At 37.8% G+C, this 26,590-nt stretch overlaps 1 protein-coding gene across 1 annotated transcript in view; it reads left to right on the top strand.

The window, feature by feature from the left end:
- LOC149140352 (uncharacterized) overlaps nt 1–26,590 on the top strand; it is a 56,038-nt gene that overhangs the window by 16,009 nt on the left and 13,439 nt on the right. The window contains exons 4-5 of the mRNA XM_089450960.1: nt 6,647–6,751; nt 8,036–8,125. Of these exons, the coding sequence (XP_089307086.1) occupies nt 6,647–6,751; nt 8,036–8,125 (195 nt within the window). The remainder of the gene's footprint in view (nt 1–6,646; nt 6,752–8,035; nt 8,126–26,590) is intronic.

The raw sequence follows: 26,590 nt of genomic DNA, 5'->3' as shown, positions 1-26,590 counted from the left end.
TCGAGGCCCTTCAACCTTGTTACGTTTTTTTTTTCCAATAATAGAGGGCCATGTGGTGCCATCTCATTAGGCCCTGTGGCACTTATTGATTGGGTCACCTGATCAATCAACAACCAATCACAAAATGCCAACCTGACCTATATGAACCTGCCATGTGTCAGCACAGAATTGGCCCATCTGACACATTACCATGCATAGTTAGATGATGACGTCAATTGTACGACCTACCTAGTCAACAACAAAGTCAACCCTGCAAGTTAACTTTTTAGATGTTGGGAAAAAACTTCAAAACATCATAACTTTCTCATACGACATCGGATTGAGGTGCTTCAAGCAACGTTGGAATCAAGACAATGAGCACTACAATTTGGCATTAGTTTCAAGGAATTTTGAGCATATTTTTGATCTCATAGATAAAAAATGGATCTCTTCTTAAAGGATTTAACGAGAGATTTAGATCTCTCAATGTATAATGGTAACATTGATTAAATATACCACAATTTTACTACAACCCTTTCCAATACCATTAATAGATCCTCTATCGAGGTATCATATAAAAACAACAATAGGACTTCCAACCCTTGGGTATGATAATTATTGTAATATTGCAAAGAAAACAATTAGAGATGCTCCTAACAAAACTATAAATCTTGAAAAAATAAGTGTGTACAAAGATCTTATCAAAAAGAAGATAAAGTACTATATAAATGTGAGGCAAGAGTGTCTTCTTAATCTCTCTAAAGTTGAGTCTAACAAGTTTTGGAGGAATATTCTTACCTGTAAAATAGAAGAAAATAATTTGATCCCTTTAAAGGAATGGATATCTAGCTTAAGAACATTTATGACTCCCTGGACACCATGGACAACATCATAAAGAATCCTATAGAGGAAGACATATTTTCTTTGGTAGACGTGGAGTTCACGATTAAGAAGGGTATTAAAGGTTACCAAGCTGAAATTTTCAAAAAGGGAAGGTCAATTCTTATCTCTCATATACACCAACTCTTTAATTTGGTGGTGAAACACGACTTCCCTAAGCCTTGGACCCAAAGCCTTATTGTGCCTATCATTAAACGTGGGGACAAAAATGTTCCCTCTAACTATAGGACTATCATAATTAGCCACATTTTAGGTAAATTGTATGGTCTCATTTAGGAAAAGAAGATTAGCCTCTGGCTTGAAATCCATGGTAAAAGAGCTAAAGGGCAAGCTGGTTTTAGGAGACACTCTACTACTAACCACCTTTTCACTCTTAAGGCCATTGTCGAGGAGTGTCGCAATAGTAAAATTGATTAATTATGTTGGTTTGTTGACCTTAGAAAAGGCTTCGACATAATTCCTTGGGAGAAGTTATGGCATAGACTAAATGAGATAATGGTTCCTCTCAAGTTGAGGGTTGTTGTAACTAGGTTATATGAGAATGATATTTGCAAGGTTAAGACCACCAAGGGTTGGTCTGAGGAGACTAAATGCAATATAAAAGTTAATCAAGGATGTCCCGTATCCCCTATAATTTTTGGCATTTACCTTAATAAGCTAGAAGAGCGTTTAGAAGCTGTAGAATTTTATGGATGCAAGCTCATTGGTATAGTCATTACTCTTTTCCTTTATGTTCGTGATATATTTCTTCTAGCTAGAAGCCCTGATGATCTTGACAAGAAACTTACAACCCTCGATGATAATTGATCCAAGATGGGTATGATTGTTAATACCAACAAAGACTAAACTCCTCATAATTAAACCCAAAAAGATCAACTATGATAATTTAATTTATGATAAAAATTACTTGGAGAAGGTTTCCTCATACAAATATTTATATATTGACATTCATCATTAGCTCTGTTGTAGCATCCATTTTCATTTTTATCTCAAAAATAAATAAAAAAATCAAATATTATGTTCTAACGGAATTAAAAGAAAATGTGGAAATCTGAAAGAAGTGATTTATTTTAAATTATTGATGGCTTTTGAACGTGAGAAAACTAGGAGAAGATCTAAGCCATCTGATTGATAGGAAATAGATCTAACAGTAATCATGTGCTAACAAGCACAGAGGATAACTCCAAAATCAGACGCGAGAAATTATAAAATTAAGTTAAAACCTCAGTTAATCGAGGTCGTCCGCTTGAAGGATTTAGATCCGACGGTAATCGCGTGGTTAACAAGGACGAAGTTTAATCCATAAAACAGACACGATGGTTTATGGAATGTGATTTAATATGTTGAAGTCTGGATCGATCATAGCCGCTCATCAAGAAGGGATGAGATCCGACGGATATCGCGTAAAAAAGTGCATAAGTTTTATTATAAATTTCGGACCTGAGAAGTCTATGAATTGTAGCTTTGTTTCCTTTCATTTCCATGGGGAAGGTAAAGGTTTGTGGAAAAGGTAGACCCTATATGTTTTGAACTGGAGTTTATTTCCTTTTTGGTTCCGTCCATAAGCATTTAAGAATGGATCGACGGTGATTGGTCAGGTTTCTTTGTGATTCTGCCATTTAAAATGCTTCTAGCATATACGTGGGCCATAAGGGTTTCTTTGTGTTTCCACCAATCAGAACACTTCCAGTAAATACATGGGCCCATAACCCACAGTTCTATGCATCAAATTTTGTAAAGATGCAAATTTGTTGCGTTAAAGCAGTTCAGCTATCATCAAGACATCTACATGATTACAGTTTGCAGAATACAGGACCACATACTCAAGTCATAGATTCAAACAGCGAGCAGCCATCACTAGTCATATTCTAATTTCTATTACTTCTTTTTATTTTGTTTTCTTGAGAAGAATGAGGTGTCTTTTACCCTCCAATGCGATGTTCTGTAATCACTGTTACTTTAGACAGTTAGGAGATAGTTAAGTAGTTTGATAGTTTTGGTGGTTACCAACTGTCCCATAATGTATAAGAAGAGGCAAAATTATAGAAAAAGGATCTGAATTTTGAAGAGTCTGGAGGCTATGCTATTTTATTCTTGATCAAATTGATGATTAATGAAAGAATCAAGAGTTTTCCACACATCGTTGGGCATGATTTCATAATTTCTCTGTTATGTGTCATCATGTGTCATCCTTTCTTTAAGTATGGTAATGAAGTTGTAGGTCTTTGTTTACTTATGTGAATGAAGTTAAAATTCCTTAAAAGAGCGCTCCTGTACTTAAAGTTCCTACTTCTACATTTCTTCTAAGTTACAGATAATAGTTTCTATGAAAAAACAACATATTGTCTCTAACTTCTCAAAGTGTTACAAATAATAGTTTCTATGAAAAACATCATATTATCTCTAACTTCTCAAAGCATTCTTCACTCAACATTTATATCCAACAATCATATGGCATTATGAGACTTTCATATCAGCTAAGTATTAAGGGTTAAAAGTCAGGCCCTTCAGGTCCTTCACTTGAGGATACATCATACAAATAAGTGACAAGAATAATAAACATTAATGTCTTAAGCACAATTTCTACACAACCAAGAAATTGGTTTCTTAAGGGACAACATTAATTGGCGTCGTTGCCAGGGAACGAAGTCAAGAACACTTTTCCCTGGGTTTTTAATATTTTCCTATGGTTGTTCAGTGAGGAGGAAATATTTGGCTGTATTGAACAAAAAATAATAACTCTGGCTTCAAAGAGGCCTCATACGAGGTCATATACCTCACAGCAAAAATTTCAAGCCCTTTCAAACCCTGAGAGACTAGTTTCCAAGAGGGTTGGAAGGCCAAAAACTCCAGTTACACCAATTCCTACACTGTCTACACCTGGCAGCAGTTCAACACATATTTCATCCAAGCATTCACCTTTGTTTTACCAAGAGCTACCTTTTACATCCACTTCATTTCAAGAACCCGACAGCAGTTCAACACATCTTTCATCCAAACATTCACCTTTGTTTGACCAAGAGCTACCTTTTACATCCACTTCATTTCAAGAACCCAACTGTCAAGAACAGTCTTTAGAGTTTGTTTCTTTCTCAGTATCTCTTATAGTTATTCAACCTGAACCTATAACTACATTGCCACCTTTTCATACTTCATTTACTCCTCAGGCAAGTTCTACATCTATTGATACTCAAGGTTCAGTAAGTTTAGGAGAAAACATGGCAGCACCTACATTCTTGTTGAATAGGTATGCATCTATTCAGTGGCCACAACGGTTGAATCAAATGCCTCAAGAATACTTAAAAATTCTTCTTCGTTTCTCAGGGGAGGATGAACAAACAACAAAGAAGCATATAGCAGTGTTTTGTAATTTTGCAGAAAACCTCAATGTTGAACACATGGATGTTGTTTTAAGACTTTTTGTGCAATCCTTGGATGGTGAAGAAAGAAAGTGGTTTAAAGGGCTTCCTAATAACTTTATTCCTACAAGGGAAGAGATGGAGTGCCTGTTCACCCAGAGATAGGGAGAGAAAAGAGACCATGGGTATTCACTCACAGAGTTTAATTCTATTAAGAAGAAATCTGATGAAAGTGTTGTTGAGTTCATCAGAAGGTTCAATAAACTATACAACAGTCTTCCAGTGGAGATCAAGCCCCCTCCTGCTGGTGCAAAAATAAATTTTGCAGAGGAATTTGAATCAGATTTTGGGTTCACATTGAGTGAGAGAAGATCCAAAACCCTTGATCAGATCCAAATTGATTCCTTAGAAATAGAAGAAAATCTGGTGGTTGCAGGTAAAGCACCAGATACACAACCTACTCAAGATAAGGGAAAGGCTAAAGAGGAATCCTCTCAAAGTCAAACATTAGAGGATATGAATAATGTAATTAAAAATTTGTCTAATAAATTTATTAAATTGGAATTGGAGAGTAAGAATTCTCAGAGGAAAGCACAACAAAATAGAAACTTTAATCCTCAATATAGAAGACAACCTCTACAAATTTTGCAGAAGGAGAGAAAAGACCAAGATCAGGTTCAAGCACCACTTTACTTAGAGGCAGATCCTGATGAAGTACTAGAGCATTCCAGGGACCATGATGATCATATTTCCACATTGTATGTAGTAGATGAAGATGAACTATGTGTTGGGGGAGAAGAATATACTGAAACAGATGCAATTTATGATGAGAATGAAATTGATGAATATTGGAAGCAGTTTACTGGTTTTATGTAGGCAGAATTACATAAGAAATATGACTTGAGATCAAGGAAAAGATTTAGAATTCAAGAAAATGAAGGTGAGCAACAAGTTCTAGCTCCCTTACAAAAGGCAACTCCACAAGAACCACAGCCTGCAAAACAATTAAATAAAGGAAACCAACAACAAAATACAAATAGCAAGACTCAAATACTTCAAGGTGAGTCTTCTCAAGATAAAAGTGACAAAATTCCTTTAGAAAGAATTGTTTCCATTCCACAGGAGATTTCAGTGATGAAGAAAAGTGAAGATGAAAATGAAAGGAATACTAAACAGGTTCACGTGTTTAGTCTTACTAAAGAGTTATAAAAAATAAGAATTCAGGTGCCCCTCACAGAGTTGGTAAAAACACCAGTTTCCCAAAGAGAGATTGGAGAGTTTATCAATCTATCTCAGAATGTGAATATAAATGACACTGTGAATCTACACGAAGATAAACCAGTAGTGGTTTTTGGTCCACATGTGGAGGAGGTAGATTCTTCAACACCTCCTTTCTACATTTTTTTATTGATTCATGATTTCCTCTTGCATAATCGTATGTTTGATTCAGGAGCTTCACATAACCTTATGCAACTGTTAGTGATGAAACAACTAAACTTATAAGTTACTAAATCTTATGGAGACTTGTATTCTTTTGACTCAAATAGAGTCAAGTGTCTGGGGTTCATTAAAGATATGGTGGTGTCACTAGCCCAGATCCTAGCTAGAAGCTTGGTAATGGATGTAGTGGTAGCAGATATCCCTGCTAGGTTTGGAATGTTTCTATCTAGGTCATGGGGGGCTAAATTGGGTGGTGTTTTGAAACTGGATTTTACTTATGCTATCATACCAATTTTTGGTGGAGAAGAAAGAAGACTATACAAAGAAACAAGATTTGTAAAAACAATCACAAAGAACGAAGCAAATAATTCACCTATATATAGCCAAGAGAAAGATGACTTTTCTCGCTTCATGTTGCATGACAATGCACAGTTGGTTGAAGATAACGAGAGGTAGCTTACTTCAACCAGTGTAAATACAGAGCTACAAACAGAAGGGGTGTGGAAGTGCTTCTTTGATGGAGCTTATTCTAAAGAAGGAACAGGTGTTGGTTTCCTTTTAATTACACCGGAGGTAATATGATCCCTTTTTATTTTAAATTGGATTTTGAAGTGACTAATAATGTGGCAGAATATGAATCCTTGATCATTGCTCCGCAAACAACAAAACAAATGGGAGTCCAAGTTATTTCTGTTTTTGGAGATTCAGAGCTGATTATAAAGAAAATAAAGAACCATTGTCAAACAAAACACCCTAGGCTTAGGGCATATAGAAATGAAGTGTGGGATTTAGTTGAGAACTTCATTGAGGCTTTTAACATACAGTTCATTCCAAGAGATGGAAATAGATTAACAAATTCTTTGGCTATGGTTGCCAGTACTTTTAGGCCTCCTATAAATCCAAAGCTAAGATATGAGGTTGAAATGAGGCATAGGACTTCTATTCCGGATAATATAAAACACTGGTAGATTTTTGAGGATGATCAACGAATTAAGGAATTATTGACTATGATTGAAGATTTTCACGGCACCGAGATTGATCAGGATGAAGATGCAACAACAAAAGGTGCAGAAGTAAGTGGTTTGAAAAATTCCATAGTTAAACAAAAAATTATTCAATTGAAAGATAATATTCTTCCAAGGGGGCTTGTCCCTCTTGAAAGAATTTTTAACTCTGTTGCTGTAGCTATTAGTTCAGAGAAAATTCCACAGGATGAGCATATTCAAGATCACAATATTGGAACCCAGAAGGAGCCCAAGCTAGTCAAATTATTTAATGGAGTTACACTTAATTATAAGGAGAGATATATTGAGCTTTTTAGGGACTATATTGATGTTTTTGCTTGGTCCTATGAGGATCTCAAAACATATGATGTAACTATTATTCAACACAAGATTACCTTGAAAGAAGGGATTAAACCATTTAAGCAGAAACTCAGGCAGATAAACCCTTTGCTTTTACCATTGACTGAGAAAGAAGTCAAAAAGCTGCTTGATGCCAAGATAATACTTCCACTCTAGTACTCTGACTGGGTGGCCAATCTAGTACCTGTAAGGAAGAAAAATGGAGAAATAAGATTATGTGTGGATTTAAGAAATCTAAATAGTGCTTCCTTAAAAGATAACTATCTGTTACCTAAAATGGATCATGTGCTGCAAAAGGTAACTGGGTCATTCAGAATGTCCATGTTGGATGGGTTCTCTGGGTATAACCAGGTGGTTGATGATAAAGAAGAATAGAAAAAGACTGCATTCACAACTCCTTGGAGAACCTTTATGTATGTTCGAATGCCTTTTGGGTTGATGAATGCAGGTGCAACATTTTAGAGGGCAATGGACATTGCATTTGTAGGTGAGAAGTTTGTAGTGATATACTTGGATGACATCACTGTTTTCTCTAAGTCTGATGAGGAGCATCTGGACCATCTTAAAAATACTTTTGAGAAGTGTAGAAAATTTGGGCTTTCTTTGAATCCTAAGAAGTCTATTTTTCTCTAGAAGAAGGAAAACTGCTGGGGCACATTGTTTCTAGAGATGGAGTTAAGATAGATCCAGCAAGGGTGTAAGCTGTGCAGAAAATACCCCTGCCCAGGAGTAAGAAAGACATTCAAAAATTTATGGGAAAAATATTTTTTTTTAAGGAGGATTGTGTCCAATTATGCTGAAATTGTAAAAGAGATTACCAATATGTTGAACAAAGAAAATGAAGTACATTGGACCAAGGAAGACAGAGAGTCATTCTCCAAGATTAAAGAAGCATTACAAGCAGCTCTAGTTTTAATTAGCCCCGATTATCAAAAGCCTTTTCAAATTTTTTCATTTGCATCACTTAATTCAATAGTTGTTGTTTTGTTACAGAAAAATGATGAAGAAAAGGAGCAGCGAGTTGCTTTCTCTAGCAAGATTAACAAAGATGTTGAACTAAAGTACAATATTCTTGAAAAACAGGTATATTCTTTGGTAAAATCCCTAAAGGCCTTCAGGACTTATGTGTTGCAGTCACAGATCATTTCTTATGTTCCAAATGCTGCAGTAAAGGATGTCTTAGTCCAGAGTGATGTGGAAGGCAAAAGAGGAAAATGGATAGCTAAGATTCAAGAGTATGACCTAGACATAAAGCCCACAAAGCTGGTGAAAGGGTATGGATTGGCAAAGATGTTGACATAGTGATCCAAAAATGGATCCTGAATAAACCTCTAAGTCTAAAAGACTTCATATAAGAGGTAAAAGGTGCCAAATAGCACAAATCCTTTGTAAATCAGAGGAAAATGAAAATCTTAGGCTGCTCTCAGAAATAGTCTCATTGCAGAGATCTCCTCATTCTGAATCTAACACAACTTGAATGGGCGAAAACGAACTTTAGATGAAGAAGTTATCATGAAAAGAAGTTCCCCTTTTGTTCTTTGGGGAAGAGGAAAAAACATGAGAAAACGGCGAAAATCTGAAGAAATAAGGCCTATCGTAGGCTTAAGTCAACGATAAATAGGAGCCATTGGATCTGGCCGATAAATAGTCCAAATCCAATCGGCAATCGCAATCGGCAGTGGCTGTTGGAGGGTATCAGAGGCAGGCGCGTGATAGGACTGGGCCGATGCGATGGTGAGATCACCGAAAATGGTGAATCGCAATCGGCGATGCCACAGAGCAAAAGAAGAATCCCACAACATGCGATGTGCCTATCGTCGATATCGGTGGATCGCAATCGACGTCGACACTAGTCATGCCATATGGGAACCCCGAGCTAATGTGATGCGCGATTGCAATATCGCAATATCGCGTTGGGGTCATGCGGCGGAGTGGGCCACATGTATATGTGCGATGCAATGAAATTCAAACCCAAAAGGGTTTTGGAATGAAAACGAATAATATTTCAAATCCGCCATAAGCCATTTCTGTGATATTTGCACTATTTTAATGTAATACAAATGGAAGCCACAAAGAGGGGCATGGCAACTTGCGACAACGACTTGTGGGCGAACCCGATAGAAATATAAGGCAAGATTTAAGGATTTTTGAGTTCGATAAACAGAGATTTGGCAGTTTTTCCTGTGTTTTACAGTGTTCTCTGCGTAAACAGGGAACGACTGTTTATGAGGAATTTCAAGCGTCGATGCACTCATCCATTGCAGAATAGGTGGCCGCCTCCCCTAAGTGTGTTATGCAATGCTAGAAGAAGGATTTGAGCAGGCAGAGGCTGAGAGCCAGATGGTAGTTGAACAGAACACGTAGGGAAGCCAAAGAGCCACAGAAGGATGATTGCACACAGAGAAACGACTGGGGTAGCCAAAAAGCCGGAAGCTCACCTCAAAGGAGGTAAAGAGCTCAATGAAGTGAAAAAAGATGAATGCTGGAAGTAGTAGCAGAGCCGAGTGAGAGTAGAGAGAGCCGAAGAGCTACTGCGCAGGCAGTTGAGGGAGCCTTTGGGGTCACTTGAAGTTCAAGTGAAAAGTCATAGAGCTGAAGGTTGTAGAGGGATAAGAAGCTAGAGATGAAGAGCCAGAGTGAGAGCCGAGGGCCAGAAAGTCGAGAGCTTCAAGAGCCAGGGGATAAAATGGTGTCTGAACCCACTGTTTCTATGTAAAACAGTAGGAGTTGAGCCAAGAGCTTGTAAAAAGGACTTATACCATAATCCCAAAGAGCCTAGTTGAGTTGACTAGAGTTCACGAAGATGTAGCCCAAGAGTTGTGGGTGAACTCCTAATTAAATCGCGGTTTCTGTGTGATTGATTATTGCTGCATTGTTTACTATTATATGCATTTATATATTATGTTCAAGCACATTTACATATCAACTAAAACAACAGATTTTAAAGCAAGTAATCAGTTGAAAACAAGTACAAGCATACACCCATATTATCAAGCACTTATTAATTCCACATTGGTTAATCAATAAGACTTGGGAAGATTTAAAGATTTGGAAGTGGGAGAGGTTCTTGTAAGTTAGGCAAGAAGTCTAAGAGCCCCATTTGTAGATCAGGTTGGTTGTCGGAGGGTATCGGAGGTAAGCGCGCGATAGGACCGGGCTGATGCGATGGTGCGATTGCCGAAAATGGCGGATCGCAATCGGCGATGCCATGGGACAAAATCGGGACCCCACGACGCGCGATGTGATGATCGCCGATATCAGCGGATCGCAATTGACGTCGGCACTAGTCATGCCATATGGGAACCCTGGGCCACTGCGATGTGCAATTGCAATATCAAAATATCGCATCAGGGTCATGCGACAGAGCGGGCCACATGTATATTTGCGATGCAATGAAATCCGGACCCGAAAGGGTTTTGGAATGAAAACGAATAATATTTCAAATCCGCCAAAAGCCATTTCTGTGATATTTGCACTCTTTTAATGTAATACAAAGGGAAGCCATAGAGAGGGGCATGGCGACTTGTGACAACGGCTTGTGGGCAGACCCGATAGAAATATAAGACAGGATTTAAGGACTTTTGAAGTCCAATAAATAGAGATTTGGCGCGTTTTTTCCGTGCTTTACAGTGTTCTCTGTGTAAACAGGGAACAACTATTTCTGAGGAATTTCAAGCGCCGATGCACTCATCCATTGCAAAATAGGTGGCCACCTCCCCCGAATGCCTTATGCAACACTAGAAGAAGGATTTGAGCGGGCAGAGGCCGAGAGCCAAATGGCAGTCGAACAGAATGCACAGGGAAGCCAAAGAGCCACAGAAGGATGATTGCACACATAGAAACAACTGGGGTAGCCAAAAAGCCGAAAGCTCACCTCAGAGGAGGTAGAGAGCTCAATGAAGTGAAAAAAGCTGAATGCTGAAAGTAGTAGTAGAGGTGAGAGAGAAAGAGAGAGTAGAGAGAGCCGAAGAGCTACTGCGCAGGCAACTGAGGGAGCCTTTGGGGTCACTTGAAGTTCAAGTGAAAAGCCCGAGAGCTGAAAATTGCAGAGGGCCAAGAAGCCAGAGTTGAAGAGCCAAAGCCAAATCAAGAGCTAGAGAGTTAGAGCTAGAGCCAAGAGCCAAAGCCAGAGCCAGAGCCGAGGGCTAGAAAGCTGAGAGCTTCAAGAGCCAGGGGATAAAATGGTGTCTGAACCCAATGTTTCTGTGTAAAATAGTAGGAGTTGAGCCAAGAGCTTGTAAAAAGGACTTATACCATAATCCCAGAGAGCCTAGTTGAGTTAACTAGAGCTCACAGAGATGTAGCCCAAGAGATGTGGGTGAACTCCTAATTAAATCGTTGTTTCTGTGTGATTGATTATTGCTGCATTGTTTACTATTATATGCATTTATATATTATGTTCAAGCACATTTACATATCAGCTAAAACAATAGATTTTAAAGCAAGTAATCAGCTGAAAATAAGAACAGGCATACACCTTCCCACGAGGCTTTGGATTGATGGTGAATGGGTGCACTGTTAAGGCACTCCTTGCGATAGGTCATCGGTTCAAATCCCCTATGGGTGCTTACCTACCAAAAAGAAAGTACAAGCATACACCCATATTATCAAGCACTTATTAATTCCGCATTGGTTAATTAATAAGACATGGGAAGATTTAAAGCTTTGGAAGTGGGAGAGGTTCTTGTAAGTTAGACAAGAAGCCTAAGAGACCCATTTTCAGATCAGGTGGTATCAGAGCCAAAGATTGATTAATCCCACCTTCAAGGAAGGTTATATAAGAATGCTTGATTGACAGAGCAAAGATTTCTTATCTGAAAGGTGTTTGGGCAGTCAAGGATTGATTGTCTGATTGATGTGTGCTTGTTTGCAAACTGACTATTTTCCGAGTTTGCAGAGGTGAAGGGAAAGCTATTGATAGCTTAGTCTAGGAAGGAAAAGAAGGAAGAAGGGCTGAAGGCATTCTTCTATCCCAAAGTACCTCAAGGCAATCTAAAGCACAAGAGGTTTATTGCAAGAGGTTGCTTAAACAAGCTCTTTATTTATCTTGTTGAAGTTTTTTTGTTCATTGGCATAATGACAACTTCTACAAGTGGGTCCTCAAATTCTGCTCTCTTCACAAGATTCTTTGATGAATACATGAAGCAAGAATTGTACACCATGATGGATATGGTGAGAGAAATGTATGAGGGTGGAAGGAAGAGCAACAGACTTAGAGAGCAGTTGAATTCCATGAAGGAAGAGAAGCAGTTGCTTGCTGACAAATTGCAGGAAATGGAGAGGCAACTTCATATTACAAATATGAACCTGAAAAGGATGCATGAGTTGGAGACACAACTCTTTGTTTCCCAAGAAGCCTTAGTCAAGTATTAGCTTGAAGAAGAGGTAAACCATTCCAGTTTGTCTTCAAATTCCTCTAAGGATGCTTATATTGGTTCTTTTGAAAAACATACTAGAGGCATAGGTTCCAAGGTTATTTTCAAGATGGGCTATGAAGGAAAAGGCTTGGGTAGACATGCACAAGGTATTGTTGAGCCAATAATGATAGAGGAAAGGCCTAAGTATTTGGGTATTGGCTATGGACAAGCTCATGGAGAAAGTTCCAAAGCTGCCATGAAGGCCATTGAAACAACTCCAAGAAGGGGTTGCATAACAGAGTGTGAAGATTGTATTCAGGAAGAATGCAATAGCTTGAAACATCATTTGCAGGATGCAGGTGTTTAGAAGCACACACTTGAACCAGAGAGTTGGGGAGACTCCAAAAACCTTGAAGAGATTGATGGTGTTCCAAAGGAAGCCACTTTTTCATTTGCTTCACCTCCGCATGAAGGAAATAAAGGTGAAAGAGAAAGGTATAAATCTGGTTCTGAACATTTTCCTTTTGGTTGTGCAAAGCATGATAAATTTCCACATATGTATGGGAAAAGAATTGCATGTTCCTTTTTTGGTTTGTATAACCATGATGTTTCTAGATGTTGGAAGAAAATGGCCACATACAGGAAGTAGAAAAAGGAAAAGAAGCAAGAAGCCAAAGGTCCATTGGACAAGGCAAATCATGCTGTCAAGAGGATGCACATGCAATGCACTTACTGCCATAAGCAAGGACATCTTGCTACAAAATGTTGGACACTGAATCCAACAATGCTTCCACCAAAGCTGAAGAAAGTGGAAAGAGAAGATGGCAGAAATGGAAGTGAAGATTCCATGAATAATGTGTCTCAGAATTATTCACATGATGATGTTGATGTGCAGATAAAGGCAATACCTTTGAAAGGGATTGGTAAGAAACGGGTAGAGTTCTTATCCAATTAAGATTGCATGTCTATTGATGCATCTACATTATATTTCGTTTCAGCTTCGAAAGTATAATGTGCTTAAGTGAAAGTTGAAGAATGAGATGCATGCATAAGCGTGAGATGCACGAACACAGGGATGTTGATGATTTCCTTGTTTTTGAACATGTATGTGTAATTAACTTGCAAGGTTGATTGCTTTGACATGCATGTGATGCCATGTTGACGTGGGAGAAGTTAACTTGGTCTCCAAATGGAGATAATGATGAAGTGTTTCATCTTTTGAAAAAGAGTCCTAATGGTATTTTTCTACATGCTTGACTTGAAGGGTCATTTATTTAAAGACATGTTTTGTGGGCTTGTTGTCTAGTCCATCATTTGTATGCAGATACAAGACATGGAGGCATTCACAAGATGTGAAATCTATTTCTTTTGTTGAAGCAGGAGTTAGTCCATCCAGTTGTTGTCTGTATGCATGTTGTTGTTAACAATTGTTGTTGGCAGCCTTTCAAATAGGTACAAATGAAATTCTTGTGGAGAAGATGTACCTCACGTTTGTTGAGCCACCTTGGATCAATGATCAAGGCAGAGGAGCTCAAACTACCTTCTATGACCATTTCAGTAGAAGTTCTGCAAGAAGGCAAGGAGGAAGACAGTTCTTCCCAAGAAGACTAGCCCATCCAAGAAGGGAAGTGGTCAAAAACTATTGGTGCAGAGGCACTATGCAAAGGCAAGTGTAGACAGGCTGAAATAAGAGGGTGAGTCACTCTCATTTACTATTCAGATCAATATATCAGTCTTTTGGAGACCAAAAGTTCTTTTAGTGGGAAGGCTTGATCCAAAAATGGATCTTGAATAAACCTCTAAGTCTAAAAGACTTCATATAAGAGGTAAAAGGTGCCAAATGGCATAAATCCTTTGTAAATAAAAGGAAAATGAAAATCGCAGGCTGCTCTCAGAAATATTCTCATTGTAGAGATCTCCTCATTCTAAATCCAACGCAACTTGAATGGGTGAAAACAGACTTCAGATGAAGAAGTTATCATAAAAAGAAGTTCCCCTTTTGTTCTTTGGGAAAGAGGCAAAAACATGAGAAAACAGTGAAAATATGAAGAAATAAGGCCTATCGGAGGCTTAAGTTAACAATAAACAAGAGTCGTCAGATCTAGCCGATCAACGGTCCAGATCCGATCGGCAATCGCAATCGGCAGTGGCTGTCGGAGGATATCAGAGGCAGGCGCGTGATAGGACCGAGCTGATGCGATGGTGCGATTGCTGAAAATGACGGATCACAATCGACGATGCCACAAGCAAAAGTGGGACCCCACGACGCGTGATGTGCCTATTTCTGATATTGGCGGATCGCAATCGGCGTCGGCACTAGTCATGCCATATGGGAACCCCAGGCCAATGCGATGCGCGATTGCAATATCACAATATCGCGTCAGGGTCATGCGACAGAGTGGACCACATGTATATGCACGATGCGATGAAATCCAGACCCGAAAGTTTTTTGGAATGAAAACGAATAATATTTCAAATCCGCCATAAGCCATTTCTGCGATATTTGCACTATTTTAATGTAATACAAAGGGAAGCCATAGAGAGGGGCATGGCAACTTGCGACAACGAATTGTGGGCGGACCCGATAGAAATATAAGGCGGGATTTAAGGATTTTTGAAGTCCGATAAACAAATATTTTGCAGGTTTTTCCCGTGTTTTACAACGTTCTCTGTGTAAACAGGGAATGATTATTTATGAGGAATTTCAAGCACCAATGCACTCATCCATTGCAGAATAGGTGGTCACCTCCCCTGAGTGCGTTATGAAATGCTAGAAGAAGGCATTTGAGTGGGCAGAGGCCGAGAGCTAGATGGCAGTCGAACAAAACGTGCAGGGAAGCCAAAGAGCAACAGAAGGATGATTGCACACAGAGAAATGGCTGGGGTAGCCAAAAAGCCGGAATCTCACCTCAAAGGAGGTAGAGAGCTCAAAGAAGTGAAAAAAGATGAATGCTGAAAGTAGTAGCAGAGCCGAAAGAGAGAGCAGAGAGAGCTGAAGAGCTACTGCACAGGTAGCTGAGGGAGCCTTTGGGGTCACTTGAAGTTCAAGTGAAAAGCCAGAGAGCTGAAGGTTGCAGAGGGCCAAGTAGCGAGAGCTGAAGAGCCATAGCCAGAGCCGAAGAGCCAGAGCCAGAGCCGAGGGCCAGAAAGCCGAGAGCTTCAAGAGTCAGGGGATAAAATGGTGTCTGAATCCACTGTTTCTATGTAAAACCTAGGAGTTGAGCCAAGAGCTTGTAAAAAGGACTTATACCATAATCCCAAAGATCCTAGTTGAGTTGACTAGAGCTCACGGAGATGTAGCCCAAGAGTTGTGGGTGAAATCCTAATTAAATCGTTGTTTCCGTGTGATTGATTATTGCTACATTGTTTACTGTTATATGCATTTATATATTATGTTCAAGCACATTTACATATCAGCTAAAACAACAGATTTTAAAGCAAGTAATTAGTTGAAAACAAGTACAAGCATACACCCATATTATCAAGCACTTATTAATTCCAAATTGGTTAATCAATAAGACTTGAGAAGATTTAAAGCTTTGAAAGTGTGAGAGGTTCTTGTAAGCTAAACATGAAGCTTAAGAGCCCGATTTTCAGATCAGAGAGTCAAATTTACAAGCACTGGGAATCAACTTGCTAATACCTATGAGTGAGGAAATAATTAAAGAAGGTGAAGAAAAATCAAGCCTAGATATGAAGATCTGATATAATTTTTTATATTCAGAATGGTACAAGCACATAGTTCATTATTTATGTTTTCTCTCTTGTCCTCAATCTTTGGATAGAACAAGATATAGAGCATTAAAAATCAAAGCACAACCATATGTGATTGTAGAGGGCAGATTGTATTGGAAGGATCCTGTGGGAATTTTATTATTATGTTTAACATAGGATGAGTCTACAGAGACCATTAAAGATTATCATGAGAAGTTATGTAGTGGACATTATAGTTGGAAAGATACTGCACATAAAATCCTCCAGGCAGGGTTTTATTGGCCCACCCTATTTGGTGATATATAAAATTTTTTCATAAGGTGTCAGAAGTGTCAGATTTTTGCTAAGAAGAAAAGGTTAGCTCCCTTGCCTTTGATCCCAGTCTTCATAGAAGGACCATTCAGGCAACGGGGACTAGACTTTGTTGGAGAAATTAACCCACCTTCAAGTGGACAGCACAAGTGGGTTCTTATAGTTATTGATTATTTCACCAAGTGGGTAGAAGCTATACCCACTAAAAGGGTAAATGACTAGGTGGTGATGAAGTTTTCATAGGAAAATATTTTCAGCAGATTTAGATGCCCTGTCAAAATCATAACAGACAATGCTCAAGTGTTCAATTCAAGTAAGTTTTTTACTTTTTGTCAGAAGTATAATGTTATTTTATCTCATTCAACAACTTATCATCCACAGGGAAATGGATTGGCCAAATCCACTAACAAAACATTGATGAGAATTCTTAAGAAAACTATTGCAAAGCATCAGAAAGACTGGGATTCAAAGTTAACGTTTTCTCTATGGGTTGTTCAAGTGACTACAAGAAGGTCTACAGGAAAATCACCTTTTGAGTTAGTGTATGGAACTCAAGTTCTGTTTCCTAGTCAGTTTGTGAAGCCTGTGATTGCAATGATTCAGGAAGCAAAATAAGAGCCCAATGCTCTGATAAGAAGAATGCATAATTTAGTGGAGTTGAGTGAAAGTAGGGATAAGGTAAGAGATAATTTGATTATGTATCAATCAAAGATGAAGGGTATTTTTGATAGAAAGGCCAAGGAAATTGACTTTAAAGTTATAGACCTGGTATTAAGGTGGGATACTAGAAGAGAAGATAAGGGCAAAAATGGGAAGTTTGATCCTCTCTGGTATGGCCCATTTAGAATTATAGAAGCAAGGGCAAATAATACATTCTTCCTGAAGAATCTTAATGGTGAAACTTTATAGCTGCCTGTCAATGGGTAGTACCTCAAACGTTATTTTCATTTCTGAAGCACAAGCATCCTATCATTGTAGATACTGGAGTGAATTCATTGTACAAATTCCATAAAATTTAAATTGGCTAAGCAATATGTGACTCCATGCCTGAGGTAAAGGCACTAATCTGTGATTCTTAGCGCTTCTGTGGCAAAAGCACTATCCCTAGGTGGAGCCAGATGTTGTAGCATCCATTGTCATTTTAATTTTATTTTCAGTTTTATCGCAAAAATAAAAAAAATCAAATATTATGTTCTAGTGGAATTAAAAGAAAATGTGGAAATCCAAAAGAAGTGATTTATTTTATATTATTGATGGCTTTTGAACGTGAGAAACCCAAGAGGAGATCTGAGCCATTCGATCGACAGGCAACAGATCTAATGGTATTCACGTGCTAACAAGCGCAGGGGATAACTCCAAAATCGAATGCAAGAAATTATAAAACTGAGTTAAAACCTCAGTTAATCAGGGCCGTCTGCTTGAAGGATTCAAATCTGACGTAATCGTGTGGTTAACAAGGACGAAGTTTAATCCAAAAAATGGGCAAGATGGTTTATGGAATGTGATTTAATCTGTTGAAGTCCAAATGGATCACAGCCGCTCATCAAGAAGGGACAAGATCCAACGGATATTGCGTCAAAAAGTGCATGGGTTTTATTATAAATTTCGGACCCGAGAAGTATATGAACTGCAACTTTGTTTCCTTTCATTTCCGTGGGGAAGGTAAAGGTTTGTGGAAAAGGCAGACCCGATATGTTTTGAATCGGATTTTTTTTTTTTGGGGTTCCTGCCATAAGCGTTTAAGAATGGATCAACGGTGATTGGTCGGGTTTCTTTGTGATTCCACCAATTAGAATGCTTCCGATATATACGTGGGCCATAAGGATTTCTTTGTGTTTCTGCCAATCAAAACACTTTTGATATATATGTGGGCCCATAACCCATAGGTCTACGTACAAAATTTTGTAAAGGTGCAGCTTTGCTACATTAAAGCAGTTTAGCTGTCATCAGGACATCTACAGGATTACAGTTTGTAGAATACAAGACCACATACTCAAGTCATAGATTCGAAAAGTGAGAAACCATCACCACTCATATTCTAATTTCTGTTACTTCCTGTTATTTTGTTTTCTTGAGAAGAATGAGGTCTCTTTTACCCTCCAATGTAATGTTCTGTAAAGACTATTATTTTAGACAGTTAGGAGATAGTTAAGAAGTTTGACAGTTTTGGTGGTTACCAACTGTCCCATGATGTATAAGAACAGGCAAAATTATAGAAAAAGGGTCCGAATTTTGAAGTGCCTAGAGGCTATGCTATTGTATTCTTGATAAAATTGATGATTAATGAAAGAATCAAGACTTTTCCACACATTGTTGGGTATGATTTCGTAAATTCTATGTTATGTGCCATCACGTGTCTTCCTTTCTTTAAGTATGGTAATGAAGCTGTAGGTCTGTGTTTACTTATGTGAATGAAGTTAAAATTCCTTAAAAGAGTGCTCCTGTACTTAAAGTTATTACTTCTACATTTCTTCTAAGTTACAGATAATAGTTTCTATGAAAAAACAACATATTGTCTCTAACTTCTCAAAGCATTACAGATAATAGTTTTTGTGGAAAACAGCATATTGTCTCTAACTTCTCAAAGAATTCTTCACTTAGCATTATATCCAGCAATCATATGGCATTCTGAGACTTTCATATCAGCTAAGAATTAAGGGTTAAAAGTCAGGCCCTTCAGGTCCTTCACTTGAGGATACATCATACAAATAAGTGACAAGAATAATAAACATTAATGTCTTAAGCACAATTTCTACACAACCAAGAAATTGGTTTCTTAAGGGACAACAAGCTCAATCAGCACTGTAGCATTGAGAAAAGAATTTTAGGAGGCTAGAAATCTTACTATGATCATGAGAACAATTGTAAGTCGACTGATATTTGGGTATGGAATAAAAAATGTTCATCTTTAAGACTTTCGTCACCCTCGCTATTTTATATGAATATGAGGTTTGGGGTTGTAGCATATCTAGAGAATCGTGGAGGAAGAATGAGCTGATCCAAAAACAATTTATAACTTACAACCTCAAGATTAAATGAAATACTCCCTACCCTATTCTCTTGATAGAAGCTAGCATTTCCCCTATTGAAAGCATGACTATATTTAGGTATTTGATGTATGAGAAGTTTTACAACATGGAAGCCAAGAAGTTCCCCAAAATTTCTTATAACTCTTGCCAAAACCCCCCCATCGGACTCAAGCGAGATTGGCATAAGGATGCTCAATTCTGGCTCAACCATTGGGGGATAAAGGAGGAGATCATCTTGGAAAATAAGGATAATATTAAAAACACTATTTTTTCCAAATTTAAGGATAAGTTGTGGGATGATAAAGAGCTAGAGGGAAAATCGAAGCTAAGGTATTATAAGGAGTTGATTAACCCCACTCTTGCTAACTATAATTATCTTTTTCTATTGATCAATGCTAAGAATAAAATGACCATTGTAAAGATAAGAACTAATTCTCATGAGCTTTGAAGTCAAATAGAGTGTTGGTCTATTCCTAAAACACCTCATGACAATAGAATCTCCCCCCTTTGCGATGCTAAGAGAGTTGAAGGTTAAAAACACTTTCTCTTCGATTGCCTGACTATGACTCATCCATTCTTTTCAAAACATTTTCCATACTACCAATATTCTTGACCTATTAAGTCAACAAAACTATAACGATCTTAGGATGCTTCTCTTCCTTTTTTTTTATCATAGAAATAAAAAATGAAAGAGTCTTAGTTAATCACTTACTTTCTTAAGGTCCGATAAACCATATTAGTCTTAATGGACATTAATCATCATCATGAACAACATTGTATTATAAAAATTCTTATGGAAATATAATTTTGAAATAATTTTTTATCGAATATATTTAAAATATATTTTTAAAAATAGGTATATTGTAATCAGTTTGGGTCAAAATGCTTTGACTCTTAATTAATTTGCAATTCTTTAGAAACTATTTCCAAAGTTTATTAAAGTTTTTGTAAAAATAAATATTCAACTTATTTTTTTAGAAATTGAAAATTATTTTTTGAAAATTTAAAATTTGAATTTCTAATTTTTGATTGGTGGATTTCTAATTTTATGTGGTTTAAAATAAAAATTTCATAATTAAAAATTGTTTTTAAAAAAAAATCTCCAATTGACAAGTGTCCTCATAAATTAATTTTCAAAAAACAAATCCAAATTTACAGATTTTTCCATAATTAACATTTTCTTTTCAAAAAATAATAATTTGTTGCCATTATGTTTCAAGCTTTTAATAACCATGACCAATTTGAAAAACAAAAGCAACAACTTGCATATTATACTGATTTATCCTTGTTGATTTTCCTTAATTTTTTCCCTTGCTCATTTTTGTTATTAAATGGACTTGGTTCAATCATTTTCCTCAATAAACCTTACCTATATTATATATTTTCACAATTCAATTTTAACTCATGATGCAATATAAAAAATAAAATCTAATTCAACACTACAATAAATAAGATTTTCTCTTTTTTCTTCACAATTTTAATCATTATTTAAAAATATAAAATAAATTTCAGGAATTTTTTGCACTCACACTTAAGCATTTGTGTAACTATTTTTTTTTTTTTTTAACTAGACATATTTTAGTACATTTGAATTTTTAGCCACATGACTAAGATGACACAAGATACTTCATATCAATTTGAATATTCGACATAGAAATTCTGCCATAAAGTATTTATTTCTTGTTGAATTTAGATGAGTATAAATTTAAAGTTGAATAAATAGTTTGTTATAATAATTAGTTTTTTAAAAATTTATTTATTTTATTACAATGATTTCTCCTTTGGTGATTTTCTTCATATTTTTCTCTTACTAGTTTTTATTATTGAATGGACTTGGTTAATATTTGTTGGTTTATTTACAATAATTAGCCAAAAATACCAAAGCATTACATCGGTTCCATTTCTGAGCAATGACATCATCATTTTAGCATATATGTGGAAATATATTATATTGAGTACAAGTCAAAATTCAAAAGGTTTCAGTGTGCACTACATCTAATTCAAAAGAGAAGAAACAGTAACTGCGAGAAGGTGTGAAGAGCATGACAACGATTATCATAAATATTTTAGCCAAAGTATTAATGATTTTTATTTTTCTGTATTTTAAGCTTCATCATTTGAATGATGAGATCATGTTTATATTTAGGTTGATAGGCCTTTCTTTTGAATTCGTTAACCTGGCAATTTCGTCTACCATTTTTACTAGCTCGTGAAACCTATATAATAGCTCTAGCTCTATTCTCGTGACATTTGTCATTACACTTATGATTTCCACTAACTCCATTTTCAGAACTTCACACTCTGTGAGCGAGTTCCATGGCAGTGAGTGCGCTGGGGTATAGCCACAAAGAAGTTATTATTTGCTCGTTTTCTAAATAAAGGTGAGAACACAACTCTCAATTATAGTGAAAGCAAACAAATAGAAAAAGGCATCACATCCACTCAATGTAATTCAAATTTCAAACTAGAATAGCGCACCAACCAAGGCGAGTAGCGATGGGGCATGTGTACAAGTGTACACTTGCATGATTGCTCGGATGATTGTTCACCATGTGACGTGAGAATCAAATGACTCAACCCCACTCACCATATGTGGTATGGATGATATGTATTCATATTATCAAACACAACAAGAATCCCCATTTATGTATTATAATGTATGAGCCTTTCTAAACATGTGTGGGTCCCGCCCAATCCCAGAGCTCTAATGCAACACCCTCCTCCTACATCTACCCAAGCAACCGGCCAGCCAAGGTAAACATGTGACGAGAGGCCACTATGATATGATTCGACCTCCTAAGTCACGTTAAGAAGTGGAACCGATGAAAACACACCATACAAACATTCAACATCAACATTAGGACCCTCAGGAACCAACCCAACCTTTCTGCCAGCCAGCCCCTGGGTCCCACTAAGATTTTTGACCACTTGACCTCTAAACGCTCTCATGCTATGGGCATGCCAGCGTCCATAGACCTCTGAATGCTCTCACATTCCTACAAGCCAGCGTCTAGAGACTATTTTGTACAGTGCTATGACAGCATCCCCAAGATTTGAGCCACTTTTTCAGGACCAGAGTCCAGGTCACTACCCAAAATTGAATGATATCTTCATAACAATAAGATAACATGGAAATAATAGTACTAATGCAATTACTTGAATAAGACCTTAAATGGACCCCTACTAGCCATGACAAGCATTTTGTCAAACATATCATAAATATGTAATCTACAGGTGTAAACAACATATATAAGCATAGGGGTCTTACTTATTTGAGATTCGCTATGAGGCATTGTTTCCTTATCATTTTAGCTGCAATTTCATACATTATGCCATAGTTACATTGTTCATCCATATACAAGTAAAAACATGATGGAAGCCATACATAGCCACAATCATAATACATATTCATAACCAACATAATAATAACAGAAATACCAAGGAGACAATAGCCATAGAATCCACATATAAACCAGTGTAATACTTATGAGATAAAAATGAGAAATAACCTCATATTAAGGATGCAAGATCCAACCTGGTATGGGACTAGCATGTTCTACCCGACCGTAGAATGGCTAAACCAATTCTCTCTTCATTCATTCACCCCCATGCCATATTCCAAACATGAATGTGGGATCTCATAAAACTCACCAATCAAAACCATCCAGGGCTTCTAGAGGCCAAACCACCTCAACCCATCAAACAATGATTCCACCTCATGGTTGAACATCACAAAACCTTCATTAGATTGGTCTCCATACAAGCCTTCCAAGGCTTCTAGAGCATTTGTTCCAACCAAGGCTTCCAGGACTAGTAAGTCAACCCACAGTTGTCGTCGGGCTTCCAGAGTGTTTGTCCAACCAAGGCTTCCATGACTAGTAACTGAACCCACCATGGGCTTCTAGAGCGTTTGTCCAACCAAGGCTTCCAGGACTAGTAACTCAACCCAATTTGTTACAGGGCTTCTAGAGTGTTTGTCCAACCAGGGCTTCCAGGAACTAATAACTCAACCCAAGCTAAGGAAACATGAGAACCAACCAAAACAAAACAAGGAAATAAACCAACAATCTCCATGGCTATCTAGGAAATGGAAAGGCTAGGAAAATCCACTCTCAATCCAATAAATCCTCCATGCCCATGACAAATCATAACCAAGAAACCACATGCATATGTCATGCATGCCAAAACTGGTGAGAAAAACATACATTCAACTCGGTACCTGCAAGAAAATCCCGCTATAGTTGTTGATCCTGATGTCCTCTTGCACTTTCTTGCTCTTCCTTTGCCTTCTTGCTCTAAAAAAAGTATGGCACACCATCCAAGAATTCTCCAAGAAAACTCTAAGTATCCAAGAGTATGAGAGAGAGAGAATAGAGAGAGAGCTCCAAAACTGAACTGCCCAAGCTTACGCTGACCAAGTCTGACCACTAATCCTCAAAAGCCTTTTTATTAATGAGGCCTCTATTTTCTTCATTTCCCATTACTTTCCTTCATTTTCCTCCTCACATGCAACATGTGAACTTTCACCTTCCTTTTCTGCTAATTTTCTTTATTTCATAAATAATATGCCAATTAATGCTTCATGCCTTTCCAAAGCCTTTGCTAATTTCCTTAGCCATAATAAACCGAATGTACACCCACTAGGATTTTTTGCCCAACATTCAGCTTGGAATACGTGTCACATGACCGTGGTCTTGCATATTTTACATGGATTTTTAACCAGGGATGTTACAAAACCCTCCCCCTTGGGGAAACACCGTCCTCGATGTTTAATGACACCTATAACTAGCAAGACCACTGAAAACAAAACATACTACCCATGGAGCTTTATAACATATCTCGTTGCACTATTTACAATGACCATCTACTAGAACATGAAAAACATGCCATTTACTGGAGATTTATAACACATCTCATTACATTATTTATATTAACAACCACATATAATTAAGCACATTTGCTTCAACCAACAAATAACCATACTATCTATGGAGATTTATAAACCAGCTCGATACAATATTTACAATAATATACACATATGCACATTTTCTCAACCAACAAATAAAAGGATATGATGCTTGCATCCACAACAAGGGAATCCAGAGGCTCACACCTCCACCCTCAAAGTAGTACCAGGATTCACCTCCTTCCTAAGAAGTCCAAAATCCACTACAAAAGTCAAAGTCTACATCCAATGTCCAGTGCTACAATACTGCGCCACATTCTTCACAGCGAACAATTACTGACTCATTGTTCCATGGCGCACACCCAATGTGCATATGATTCCATATAGCAATGCTAATAACCAAAACAGGAAACCTTCCCTTCTCTGTTACACAATCCCTTAGGCAATCCGGTCACCCCTTTCTGTGCAGTCACTCACCTTCCACGTTCCCCAACATCCCCTGTAATGTCCCAAATGTAGAAAATTTGGAACAAATAGTGATATAGGAAAGAAAATGTGATTCATACATAGAAAAATTAAATGAACAACAAATGCTCAAAACACAATAGAAATGTGAACCAGCTGAGCCATTTTATTAATAGAGTGGAGCAAGTACAATAGTGTGGAAAATGTACCTGGGCTTACCTCAAGGGCAAGCTTGACAGAACTCAAGTGTCAAACCGTAATCTCAATTTTGGAAAGAACTGCTCTAATGATCTGCATTGTCTCCTACTAACTACAATTGTTGGTTGGAAAGGATCTACAAAAACCCTACCTCAGATGCTCAAAAAGTGTTGAAAATTCAACCACAAACTCCTTGGTCAAAACCCACAAAAACCCAGAAATGGTTTGGCCTGATTTTGACCTCCCAAAATCGACCCCCAAAGGCACTGTGCAATCCCCAACAATTCTACATTGTCTGCTGCAAAGATATGGTTGAAAACCCCACTTTTGGTGCTCAAAAATTCTAAAACTTTATATCTGGGATCCTTGTCAAAAATCCAGAAAAACCTAGAAATGGTTTGGCAATATTTTGACCTCCCAAAGTCGACCTCTTCTATGGCTCACACCCTCCAAACAACTCTAGAAATATGGCTTGCAACGAATGACCACAAAGTCCTCTTCTAAGCTTTGAAATGGAAGAAAACACCACTCCAAATATCTCCTCTAACCTCCATAGCAAATCTCAGTCTCAAGGACTGATACTCTACCCACCAAATGAGCTCCCACACTACCTCTGCACTAGCCCAGGTAGTGCGAAAGTCACAGTGCCAAGCCAAAAGCTCAATCAGCTCCCAAACTCTCCTAGATGCTGAAAATCATCCCTAGCCTCCTATCCGGAAAATCTCACGTCAAATCTCCACAGCTAAGCACCACCAATGAACTCAACCTCCTCTCCACTGCATCCCCTAGTAATATGCACAGCCTGGAAGGGAATTCTACTGCTGGGAATCACAATGTGATCCTCCTCCTAAAGAAATGAAGAAAACCTTCCTAGGGTGGCACTCGAATTTCCCCGAAGAAAGGGTGAGCTCTTCACCTAAGGAACTTGTGTTAAACAACCAGTGACTTGGCTAAGCAGCTCGAGCAACCAAAGAGAAATCAATATACTCCAATAAGATGAAAGAAATGAGGAGAGCTACCTTCCTTATATAGATTTCGTGGAACACTTTTCCCTCCAATTTTATCTCCATCGTGGGCCCTCACTTAACCACCTAAATGCAAAACTTAACCACCTTCATGCAAACCGAACTAGGAAGTGTGTCTTTCCTTAGTGTGGATGGCCACCATGTCTAACTTAACCACAACAAAATAACTTCTCATAATAAAAAACGAATGGGCCCCATCACCTCCAAAATTGACCCCAAAATATAGAAATTATTCATGTTCCGAAATAATTTAGGAAGGGACATCTACACAGTCCCTCGGGCAATCCGGTCACCCCCTTCCGTGCAGTCATTCACCTTCCAAGTTTCCCAATATCCTCTATCTCGAGCGATCCATCCCTTGGCAAGGCTTCCTCACATTGGAAGGTTAAACAACCAAGGCATATACTTGTCTCAAAACCATCATACCGGTCATAACATGCTCATGGAAATCAATGGACACTATTGGATACCAATGTCCCACAATGGCCCTACTCCTAAAGTGCTTTATCAACATACTGCTGCTTGTTCCAATTTCTTTTGAT

Source organism: Pinus tabuliformis, chromosome X (genome assembly GCF_031772625.1).
Source record: "Pinus tabuliformis cultivar Carrire ecotype Pingquan chromosome X, CPIR1, whole genome shotgun sequence".
Taxonomy (NCBI): Eukaryota; Viridiplantae; Streptophyta; class Pinopsida; order Pinales; family Pinaceae; genus Pinus; species Pinus tabuliformis.
Note: the sequence above shows the minus strand (reverse complement) of the source record. Positions and strands in the feature narration are given on the sequence as shown.